This window comes from Hippocampus guttulatus, chromosome 14, assembly GCF_054856545.1.
Source record: "Hippocampus guttulatus isolate MCC_2025c chromosome 14, RoL_Hgut_1.0, whole genome shotgun sequence".
Lineage (NCBI taxonomy): Eukaryota > Metazoa > Chordata > Actinopteri > Syngnathiformes > Syngnathidae > Hippocampus > Hippocampus guttulatus.
Genome location: NC_141274.1, coordinates 12,674,789 through 12,687,051, shown reverse-complemented (window position 1 = coordinate 12,687,051; position 12,263 = coordinate 12,674,789). Strand labels below are relative to the sequence as shown.

Below are 12,263 nucleotides of genomic sequence, written 5' to 3'. Positions count from 1 at the left end.
TTTTTTTTTTTCAGGTGTACTAAAGCCGGGAGGGAATGAATGACCATTGAGGTCGGTTTGCGGGTTTGGGGGTGGGGGGGGGGGGGGGGGTGCGAAGGGTGAGTGAAAGTTCATTCGCACCGTTTACCCCCATCCACCTGGGCTCAGGGGTGGAGCAGTAGACAGATTTGGGTGGGGTCGGAGGTTATCGTTTGCATGTGCGTGTGCGTCCTCGGGCTAGGACATGTCAGAGGCCCAGTCAGGAGGAAGTAATAGCTAACAGGCCAATCAAAGCCAGCTGTCCAAAACGAGACAGAAACAGAAACATGATCCTTTTTGTTGTTTGTTTTTGTTTCTTTTTTTCACACCCTCACCCGAAGGCTGCTCTTATAATTTCCCCGAAGCAGAAATAAAACAACTAATGACGAGCACGGCCATCTTTTCACGTTCCTTTTTACAGGTCTTCAAGCTGCTTTTGACACAGACTGGCTGGCGGGGAGGATCACCTCGGACAGCTACCGGAACGGCACCGAGGACGGCGCCCTGGCGTACAAACTCCTCATCCAAACTGGCTCCAAGAAAGAGCCTTTTAACTACAGCCAAGTAAGAGGAGACGTCGCTTCTGTGGTTTTGCACCACCGACACCTCCGCTTGGCGTCCCATCTGACAAAATCTCCCTTTGCTAGCTGACGTCTCGCCGGCTGGTGGATGCGGAGGGTCTCATCCCCCCTGAGGTGTTCTATATTTACCTGACGGTGTGGGTCAGTAACGATCCTCTGGGCTACGCCGCCTCCCAGGCCAACTTTTATCCGCATCCCAGAGAGTGGATCCACGACAAGTACGACACGACGGGGGAGAATCTGCGCAGTAAGTCTTCAAGACTTCTCCTATTCTGTCGTGTTTCCCAAACCATTTTTGCATGAGAAAACCCGCACAGCGCAAATTACGAGACGGACCCACCCAATCCGCAACGCAACGACCATATAAAAAAAAAAAAAAGATTCGGCCTTCCGTAAAAGAACACATATATGTTTTAAACACACAGAAAACATATTTCTACTGTCCAAAAAAAGTTAACCCTTGAGTAGGCAAGAAATGCATCCATCCGCCTTATCCTCACGAGGGTCGCGGGTGCGCTGGAGCCTATGTCAGCTGTCTTTGAGCGAGAGGCGGGCTACACAATCAACTGGTTGCCAGCCAATCGCAGGGCACAAATAGACAAATTGACAAAAAGCTGATATAATAAGATAAGATAAGAAAACCTTTATTAGTCTTGCAATGGAGAAATTCCCAATTCACAGCAGCAAAGTTATGAAAGGAAGAAGTAGAACAACAAAATATAGGAGCTGCTGGAAAGGCAGACACTCTCGCGGCGACATTTTGAAGTCAAAATAACAAAAATAACACAACACAACACATAGGACATCATTGCAGGATTGATCTTAACTATAGATGCTACAATAAATATCGAGACTGCGATATAGCGCTCAAGATAGGATACCCGGTCACATCCCGCCCTATTTCGCGTCTTTGCAGTTCCGGCCGCGGAGCCCCTGGACTTCGCTCAGTTCCCGTACTACCTGAACGGGCTACGGCAAGCCGGCGACTTTGTGGAAGCCATTGAGAGCGTGCGGGCCATCTGCGACGAGTTCAGCCGCAAGGGCCTGTTCAACTACCCCAACGGATACCCGTTCCTGTTCTGGGAGCAGTACATAGGCCTGCGACATTGGTTCCTCCTGGCCATCAGCGTGGTGCTTGCCTGCACCTTCCTGGTTTGCGCTCTGCTCCTGCTCAACCCGTGGACCGCCGGCATCATTGTGAGTCCACCTCTCCGTCTTGAATGTTTTCAACCTTTTCCTCCCGCTTGTCATCCTCCCCACTTTGCTCTCAACCCGCCCGGCACAGCTCAATAATGTTGTGCAACGGGGGGGGGCTTTTGCGTTGCGGAGGGCCGGTGCGCACACACACATCCGCGGGACCTTTGTCATTCTAATGCCTCCGAAAAGGGAATGCGAAAGAGCGAGAAAGACTTTGCCCTCCCAAAGCCTCTAGCTCCAACTCCATCACTGCTTTTGTCAGAGGGAGAACGAGAGGCTCGGGGACAGGACGGATCCGCCCAGTCGCGACCTTGGCCCGCTCGACCCATCCATCAGAGAGATGTGTGAGCTAGAAAAAGAGAGACAGTCTTGAGTTGTTAGAAAACGTTTCACAATCAAGCTGGTGACCCCCCCCCCCCCAACCCCCGTCCACAAATGTGTGTCCACACCCGGTTGAGGGGGTGGGCTGGACCACAACAACTGTTGCAGTTTCTGCTGGAATGTGTTTAATTGGACTGAAAGCAGACTCACACACACACAAACACAAACATGCGCATGTAGTCGCCGCGCATCCGCCCGCCTTTGGAAGCTTTCAGTCAGCCTGTATGTGGTCGAGCAGTAAAACGGCTTTTATCATTTTGCAATGTAACCGTGCCCCAGCGAGGAGACCCCGGCGCGATCAAAAGCTCTCAGTAACTGCCTTCATGTCCATGGGGGGGTCGTTTATTTACGCGTCAAAGTAGAGTAAACACCCGCTGACATGCTTTTACGACATTCCGCAAAACAAATCGCAACCAGAATTTAAAAAATATATACTTCACGTTTTGAAGCGTCTGCAGACATGCCTGTGCCTCTAAGAGGCGGGGCCTGGTGGGGTGTGCGCGATACCTGTTTGTGAGCGTCTGGGCGTGAGCTGGAGCTGACAGCAGCTCTGGGTGTGTCGTCTGAAAAGTGCGTCGAACAAAAAGCAGAGACTGTGGCTGGAATTACAGTGAATCCTGCCCCTCCCCCCAAAAAAACGCAATGCCACCGATATAAACAGCAGACAGTTCAACATGAGGAGAGCTATTGTCTCACTTTCTGTCAATCATTACGAGCACCTCTGTGGGAGGAAAAGCAAGAAGCACGGTGGGATGGAGAAGCATTAGCCCAAGGGCGGGTAATTTGATGCCACACCGCCGTGACCCCGGGGTCAAAGATTGTGTGGGGTGAAAAGGCAAAAAGAGCTCAACTCAGTCCCTCACGTCACCTTTAATCTTTCACGCCGTCTTGCTTCCACGCTTTCATCGGCCGGTTTCCTTCAACATGACACCCCCTTATTTTATTTCTGTGTGTCTTCAGGTGTTTATCCTGGCCATGATGACGGTGGAGCTTTTCGGCATCATGGGTTTGATCGGCATCAAGCTGAGCGCCATCCCCGTGGTCATCCTCATCGCCTCGGTGGGCATCGGAGTGGAATTCACTGTTCACATTGCGCTGGTGAGTCCACGTCGGAAGGATTTTGCCGCACAGTGGTGAGCGCGTCTTCTGCCTCAATCCACTAGTTGGCGTTCTGAGGCTGTGAGCGCTACACCACAACAATGTCAAAAGAAAAGATACCTACAGATTGTTAATTTCCCCAATTTTCAATCAAGGAAATTCTATCCAGTGCCCGTCCCTATTTGAAATCACCTCGCTTCACATATAGGATACCATCCTGTAGCTCTATAGGCAACCCCCCCCCAAAAAAAAACAAATCTAGGAATTCCGACGAGTGCCAAGACTCGCCACCACAAGCACAAGTTTTGTGCAATCGGCAAGATTTGCAACTCATTTCTCCTTTCCACCTTTTCCCACCCACACCCTTACCCCGCTTTTCTGCGGCAGGGCTTCCTGACAGCCATTGGCAGCAGAAACAAGCGCTCGGCCGTGGCTCTGGAGCATATGTTTGCCCCGGTGGTCGACGGCGCCATTTCCACCCTGCTGGGCGTTCTCATGCTGGCGGGATCCGAGTTTGACTTCATTATGAGGTGAGATGTGAGTGTGTGTGTGTGGGGGCTCTGAGATGGCGATTGTAAAAGTACAGATAGTTGTGTCAAGAAAAGCGAAGTACCCATTCAGCTCCAAGCAAAAGTGACAAGTCAAGACGAGTACTTAACGACCCCGTAAAGTGAATTCGGAATTTTTTTTCAAAAAATATTATACTTAACGTGTTTGAAGATAATTGCCGAAAACATGTGCAAAGAGTTTGATGGCGTTTCAGTTTTCCTGATTTTTGGGAAGGCAGTGGCTAAAATGACACTCTGTGATGCACTTTGGCGTCCCTCCACCGCCATAAAAGAACGTCATTGCTTTCATTCACATCAGAGGTTATCCAGCGCAATTGTTATTTACTCAGTTATGATGACTAGGCCAAAGCCTATTAACTGGTGAGCGAGCGAGTGGAGTATAGTCCAGCATTCCACACTTGTCGGAATCGGCAGGCATGAGAGAGATGTTCGACGAACTTGCATCCATTTTTCAGCGCAGCCTCATTTGATAAACGCGGTGCCTTTTTTTTTTCAGCATTCAAATTGACGGGTTTGTTAAAACCACTATTCTGTGTGGTGATTTGAAAAAGATGCTCAAGCTTGCTTTGCTGATGCTTCGAAATGAACCCTTTCATGCGCAAATATTGATAACCTGATAAGCTGTCCACTGTAGTAACCGCTCTACCTGAAAGGATTAATAATGAAAAGATGTTAAAAAACGCACCAAGCTTCGGGGTTTATTTTTTTCCCAAACGTAAGGAGCAAAAGTAAAAAGTCATCATAAAAATAAATACTTAAGCACAGTACATACCCGAACAATCTGTTACTGGACAAATACTTTGCGACTTCCCACCACTGGTGTGCATCTGCTACTGTGTGTGCGACACCATCCGTGTGTTTACCTTCAGAGATTGTTTCGTTTGACGTCGGTGTGGTGTTGAGCCACAGTTGTCTTGCCTCCCCCCTCTCTCGGTAGGAGGCCTTGTGGGGGGTCGGTTTAGCATGCGGGTGGCAATGTTCTACCCCTATTTACGCACTCACACATACAGAGACACAGCAACAAACATGCACCTGGTTCTGTCACTCTGAACACACACACACACACACACACACACACACACACACACACACACACACACACGCACATGCATCCATCTCTCCGACCTCAAAACACACAACAAATGGGGAAAACATCAAGGGTGTGTTAGCAGCTGCTCGTAAACATGCATAGTGTTCTCCTACCCACTGGGTGGTGTCTCTCCTTCTCAGACACACACACACTCACGCACACGCATACACGGGAATCTGGAAAAATTCCGATCATCTGTTCGGTGCTCCCCACCTTCGTATTGGGTGCCATAGTTTAAAAAAAAAAAGGAGTGGGCTAAATTAGATTTGATTGTGCTTGGGCCACCAACAGACATGGACGCCCTGCGTTTGTGTGCGTGCACCCGTTTTCTACCAGTGTTTCATGGTCAGAGTGGGGAAAAAAGAAGGCAAATAGCTCAATGTTTTTCAGTTGAATGTGGTCTCCGGCCCAGAATCCAAAACCACAACCTTGAGCTCACAGACTGCAAGCGGGGGCCTCCTTGACATAAAAAGCACAGTTTTTCTGCAGAAAGGAAGGCAAGGGAGGGACGAGAGAGAAGAAAGGAGGAGATGTGCTCGGAGGTTGGCCTCCTTGCATCCAGATGGAGAGGAAAATGTGTATACATGTACACTGTAGCCCCACTTATCACGCTCCAGATGCATAGGGGGAAAAGCCGCAATATTGAGAGAACATTTCTTGCCGCTACCACGTTTTAAACATATTTAGACATACAGTATTCAAACAACACACTTTTTAATTAGTTCTCCAAATAGGAGGCAGAGCTGTTTATTTGTCACTCACAGTTGACGTTCACTGTAAAATCGACACAAAACAAAAGAGAATCAAGCATTGGAAATTGAAACAACCAAACTGTAATTCTGTCGAGGGAAAGCCTACTAGCTTCATGCTAACATATAATGGGAAACACCATAGACAGGCTAAGGGAAATTAGCATAGGTATGATGGGAAACTTTCAAATACCTTACATCTGACCTGAGCAGAAACACATACAAAATGGAGCATACAACAATACTTCCAGGGAGATATTCTTTCCACGCGGTGAGAACAACGACTATAACTGGAGCTCAGCGTTTCTACCCCCTTGTTTCGTATTTGCTTGAATACTGTCCTAACTCATTTTTTAAAAAAATGGCAGAACACTATTGTTTGCGTTTCTTTTCGAGAAGTGAGACAAATTGGTCCGGGTATCTTTGTTGGAGGTCTTGTGGTTCGGCGGATGGGGCAGGGCTGGAGCTGACTAGCCAGAGGAGGGTAAATAAACTGCGGTAAACATCTCCTGGCCTTGTAATACACTGAGTAAACAGCACGCCTAATTCGGCACATTCAGTCCGTAGCCGGCGCGTGTATATACACACACACACACACTGATCCCACATACATGTAAACACCCCCCTGCCCTCATTCTCACTCATGACTCCCCAGACCCAGACGGCAAATGGAAGAGATTAAAGTTTAGCTAAACAACAGAATTCCGAAGAGCGAGACGCCGTTGGAGGTCCCCGCTGACGTCGCTCTCGCGCTGGCTCAGCTCGGTCTCACCGTTCCGCATGTGCCTCCCTTGCCTACTCGTTCCGAAGACATTTTTATTAGGAGGCCTGATGACACAGCACGTGACATGTGATGTCAGCTTGGCTTTGAATAAGCATCGCCGCAAAGCACTCGAAAGATTTCTGGTTGTGTGCTCTTTTAATGTATGTGTGTGCGGGGGGACCTCACGGGTTATGCGACTTGCGCGAGCATTGAAATGCAATTCTAAAAACATAGCAAACAAGTCCAGTCCATTTGTTAGCTAAAACAGCATGAGAGTCCGTTTAGTGAAATTGAGGTAGATGCCTTCGAATAGAGGAGAAGCTGCAGGAAACTAGGCCAAAACTTCAGATGTAAGGATGTAAGACTCACTCCAATGGCATAGAAAATGGGTAGATGGACACATTTCACAAACTAGACTCTAAATTCCATTGGTGTAAATTTGTGTGTGAATGGTTGTTTGTATTGTAAGACCCTTGTGATTGGCTGGTGGTACCTGCAACTCCAGTAAGGACAAACAAACTGGATGGAAATGTAGTATGACCCTCAGAGAACAGGATGGTAAATATCAATAATGTTCATAGCTTGTTTCCACATACTCTCTCTCGCTTTCTACTTTCTGCTAGTATTTAAGTGATCTCCTCTCTAATTTTCTCTGGAGTTCTTTCTTGTGGCGTGCGCACCCCCGCCCTCCCTCCGTTAGCCCTGCCTCGACGCACGCAACACACAAAAAAAAAAAATAGAAACGCACAACAGAGCGCGGACGGAAGTGGAAGTGTTCTTGTAGCATCAGCCACGGCGGCATCAAAGGGTGTTTTGAGAAGGAATCAGATTTGCCCCCCTCTCATCCTTTGCCTTTGATACACAAACACTGAGCAGGCTCCCCTTTGACTTCTTCCTGCTCCCTTCCTTTCCCTCATCGCACTGCAGAATAAAGCTGACAATTTACTGCCTGGACTGATTTTTAAGTTGTGAGCGACCCCACAAAGGACAAGGAAATAAAATTAGTCAGTGTTTGCGGTTCTGATCATGTGTGGTGTACTCTTGATGATCAACACACCACACACTCACCTCACCTCCACCAACAACCGCAAGGCTCCTCCCCAGAACCAGCTGTCTGGTGTTGTAATAACACTGACCTGCGAGGGGCAGCAGTGTGCCACAGTGTAGACGAAGAGTAGGAGAATGGACAAGGCTAGGCTAATTGTTAGCTTATTTGGTAACTAGTGCTTTGTACCATTGTGGTTGCACATGCTAGTCTTTGTCGAGATTGAGTAATCCCGAATATCGGTGCGTGTATATCCTGCTTTAATGTCCCTCACCTCTTGCCTCCTCAGGTATTTCTTTGCCGTGCTGGCCATCCTGACCGTTCTGGGAATGCTTAACGGCTTGGTCCTGCTCCCGGTCCTCCTCTCCATGCTGGGCCCCCCTGCCGAGCAGCCGGTGCCCGACGACGGCAGCTGCCCGGCAGCGCCTTCGCCCGAGCCGCCTCTCCCTCCGCCTATGGGTCACCACGGTTACTTCGCGGACCACCACGACCCCCGCTGGGCTTTCTCCGAGACATCCGACTCGGAATATTACTCAGAGATGACGAGCACGTCGGGGATCGGTGAGGAGGATTACAAGTACTGCGACCGCAGCGCGTACAGTGTGCCGCCGGCGACCTCGCACATTCTGCTGGAAGCCAGCAAGAATCCCAGCTTCCCGAAACTCACGGTACGCATGATGACACACACATACCCTCGATCATTTGTTATTATCATTCCAACTTCGGTTAATCAAATTCAGGACATCTATGAAACTTTGTATGATATTCCTCGTGCGACGTTCTGAAACCTTGAAATTTGATCATGGTACCATTGTTACGGTGGCTGAAAAATATTTGGAAAATCTTTCGTTAAAAGTTGTATTTTCTGTGATAGGTGGTGAGGCCACCGAGGGAAACCGGAGCACGGATAGAACCGTCAAATGACTCGTCCCATAATGCTCAGTCGCCATTGAGCTCTCAGGTGACATGCTGGGATGGACCCAAGAGGGACCAGCAGCAGCAGCAGCAGCAGCAGCAGCCAAGACCACAAAACTTACCTGGAGACAAAGCTCACCAGCATTGGCGGACTTACCAGAGTGGCCCCAGGCTACAGAGCGGTCGAGGGCCTCAGCCAAACAGGACTAAAGGGCCAGCCAACTATGGCAATTCCGTAGCCGGTGGGCCCGTCACCATGGTGACGGCCACAGCCTCCGTGACGGTGGCCGTGCATCCGACCCTGCCGGGATCGACATTTCAGGGCTACATGCACGAAGGCTTCGACACGGACACTGAATCGGACTGTTTTGAGGCCACTAAGAGGACTAAGTTTTACTCGTGCAAGAGAGACTCTTTAGAGCTGCAGGATGCGGAATGTCCACAGGATCAGATGACGCAACAGACCAGACATGGTGAGATTTTTTTTTTCCTTTGGAGCCGTGGCACATATATTACACTCCAGAAAAATCTCGCAAAACACCACTGAAGGAAAACGTCACCAAAACTGACTGCGTGGATAATTTATGTACCTTCTGCCATCTAGTGGTAGAACTTTTCATTGTTCTGCCTGTCAATATACATCACCGGCATAGATGGTGAGCAAAGACCTTTTCGCAAATGTAATTCACTCTTCTCTCATGTTTTTCAGGCGGGTCCTGAATCCAGGCGACCAGAGTGTCAGACTCCTCCGCACACCCGTCCTCTGGAAATTGTACATAGACGCCACATAGGATTTATTTGAAGGACAATATGTAAATCTATGAGTATATATTTTAATACAAGAAAAGAGGGAAGCTATTTAAAAGAGCACTGTATAACGTTGGGTATACTCGTGTAATTTTTTTTTTTTGCAGGGGGGTTTTGTTTTGTTTCCTGGGCTCCCTGCATAGTGTATAGAATGAGAAGAATAATGTGCTATATGTACAAAGTGTCCACACAGAGTGAGATCCTATTAAGATATTAGGTTATTGAACATACATGGTCAGTGTTTTATTTGTATTTGTATTATTACCGTACGATTTTTTTTTTTTTTTTGCTGCTACACAAAGTCATTTTAAGTGATTTGCCTTAAAAAAATGCAGTATCCCCTCTTCCTCCCCCTTCATGCCACACACACACACACACACACACACACACACGCACGCACGCATACACAATAGATTGTACTGTGAGATCAAACAGATTTCTTAACAATGTGCCTTCATCGTTATTGTCAATGCAGCATCCAGAGTTCAGTATTAAGTCCTTTGCAGTTTTGTCTACTTGAAGGTTTTGTTATTTAACACAATGGGAACTATAAGGGAGTCTTTTAAATAATTTGTTACCCCAATGGAGTTACTTATAAGCTATTATTGACATTTGACAGCCGCTCAGTTGTTGTTGTTATTGTTGTTGTTTTTCCACTTTATTTCCTCCGCAGTTCGTACATTACAGAAATGGTCTCGTCACTGCCAGTGCCATTTGCAGGGAAGATCTTTTCTATGTCTTTCAAGTGGCAGCTTTGGTTTATTTACGTTACTTTTTTTTTTTAAACAAGAAAAGAAAAAAAGTGTTGAGTAGCTACTGTGCAGTTGTGGAAAAAAATGTCACCCTATATAACCACCTTCGGTTGGAGAAGTTGAGAGGGAGGTTGAGGGGAAGCTCGTGCATTGTTCATAGTTTAAAAAAAAAAAGTTAATGTCATGCCATATAAATTATTTATATTAAGATTTTATTTTTGTAGTTTGTACAGATGTTAGTATTTAGATTGAAGTTCTATTTTTAAAGAGTAAATATATATTATATATAAATATATCTATTTGTTGCTGAGTTTGATTTTTTTTTTTTCGTGTGTATTTAGGAAAGAGGGAGCTCATGATTATTGTTGTTGTTGTGTTGGGGCAGTTGTTGAGCAGCATGAAGGTGTCACTTTTACACCTTGTTTCTTCCTTCATAGCCCCTCCTTTGTCATTGTCCATGTCTAAAACACTGTGACTTCTGGAAACTATGCTCAAGAAAACCCCCTTGTGTGACCGCTATGTTCTCTCATCTGCTCTAGAAAATGAACTAACAAAAAAAAATAAATTCAATTAAAAATTTATTTGTGTCATGGCTGTCTGTGTTTGATTTTGTTTCAGCTCCAGCTGGGGGTGAAGGGCGTTTCCCTCCGCCCCTGCCCACCTGTTTCCTGTCATAATCAAGCCTTGCATTTTAAGACTTTCTGTCTTTCTTCGTCGTATTATTGACTTTGTTTGCTGCTTATGCTCAAGTGTGGTTTTCCAGACCTCTCTAGTTCCTTGTTTGTAAGTATTGATATTATTTTTGTCTGGGCTCTTGCTTTGTTTCGTGTAGTTGGCCTCTTGCTCGTTACGTTTATATTCTCTCCGTAACGATTACCTTGACTTTTGCTAGCTCCTTTTTGTTCGATCTTGGTGACCAGCGTTTTCTGTTTGGACTTTGTCGGTTTTTGCGTTTTAATAAAAAAGAAAAGTAGGTCACCTTTTAAGGTGGCGCATGATGTGTATCACAGGAGGTTGTTAGCGGTCTCCTATTGCAGCTAGCGATCAGAGCCGTTGAGATAGATCTATATTTCGTTTATTCTCATTTCAAGTTTGTTGAGCTGAAATTCACCGATATCGTCAAAAAATGGGGTTGGCTGCTTGAAAACTTTATCTTCAGTTCAGAAAAAAATGTTCGTATTAGACTGGAAGGGGTTGAAAAAACAATTTGACTCACTTACAAAAGCCAGTGAAACAGTTTGTGTCAAGCGTTTAAATGTGCAAATTGCCTCACTTTTTGTTTGACAACCTTTCATTCTTGATGTTTATTCGCAATGTCTCACTTGAGACCCTCCGCAATGGGAACAAACAAACGCAATCAGCCTAAATTCGAACCATCCACAGACCTCTTCATTCTTTCCTTCCTCACACATAAATACACAAGCATGTGCTCGCACACACACACACACACACACACACACGGGGCCCACCTGTGTAGATGAAAGGTTGAGACTGTAAATTCCTGTCCTCCTCATACAACAGCAGCACATTTGTCTGCATCTGATAGCGTCCTCGTCATCATCTGACGCTTGAAAGAAACCTCAAACACGACACATTATTGAAGCGAGCAAACGTTTGATATTGGTACAGGATTTGGTTCTGCCCCAGCTAGTCCCAATATGTCTGCCTTGAGGTGCCAGTCTTGTTTTTCAAACTGTGAAAACACATCAAGACATTTATGCCTTTCTTTGAGTTTTTTTCTTTGTTTCTGTTGCTGTCACGTTGTTTTGTTTGCCATTTGGTTTTTGTTTTGTTACTTTTGGTTTCTTGTGTTTTTAATTTAGTTTTTCCAGTGTACCACATCAAGTTTTTTTTTTCATACATTTGGTTCAGTACAGCCTACTTCTCCTGCTTTTTGGTTTCACCACCATCACGCAACATGGCATCCCTCCCCTCCATCTTCTTGTTTTGTGCCCTCCTTGAGTCCTTACATCCATCCTTGATCCCTTCCTTCCTTGCTTTTCTTCATAGAATTCTTGTTTCCTTCCTTCCATCTTCCCATCTGTCATCCATCCTTTCTACCTTCCCTCTATTTTTTCTTCATCCTTACTTCCTTGCATTCCTTTTCTACACTAGATCAAATCTGTGCTTGCTTCCTTCATTGCATCATCCTTCATTCCTTGCTTGCATCTTTGCTTCCCTTTTTTTCCCTTCCGTCTAGCCTTATTTCCCTACTTTTCATACCATCATCCACCCTCACTTCATACCTTCTTTCCTTCCTTAAATACGTTAATCTAAAATGCATGTGCTTTTCTTTTC

General features: G+C 46.3%; 1 protein-coding gene across 2 annotated transcripts in view; it reads left to right on the top strand.

Annotated features, from left to right (window-relative positions):
* The window catches only part of ptch2 (patched 2), a 33,223-nt gene extending 22,668 nt beyond the window's left edge, over window positions 1–10,555 (top strand). For both annotated transcript variants that reach the window (XM_086129776.1, XM_086129775.1), the window contains 8 exons: window positions 440–582; window positions 666–846; window positions 1,516–1,796; window positions 3,138–3,275; window positions 3,663–3,805; window positions 7,781–8,159; window positions 8,366–8,879; window positions 9,116–10,555. In XM_086129776.1, the coding sequence (XP_085985902.1) occupies window positions 440–582; window positions 666–846; window positions 1,516–1,796; window positions 3,138–3,275; window positions 3,663–3,805; window positions 7,781–8,159; window positions 8,366–8,879; window positions 9,116–9,126 (1,790 nt within the window). In that variant the 3' untranslated portion in view covers window positions 9,127–10,555. The remainder of the gene's footprint in view (window positions 1–439; window positions 583–665; window positions 847–1,515; window positions 1,797–3,137; window positions 3,276–3,662; window positions 3,806–7,780; window positions 8,160–8,365; window positions 8,880–9,115) is intronic.
* The last annotated feature ends 1,708 nt before the right edge of the window (window positions 10,556–12,263 follow it).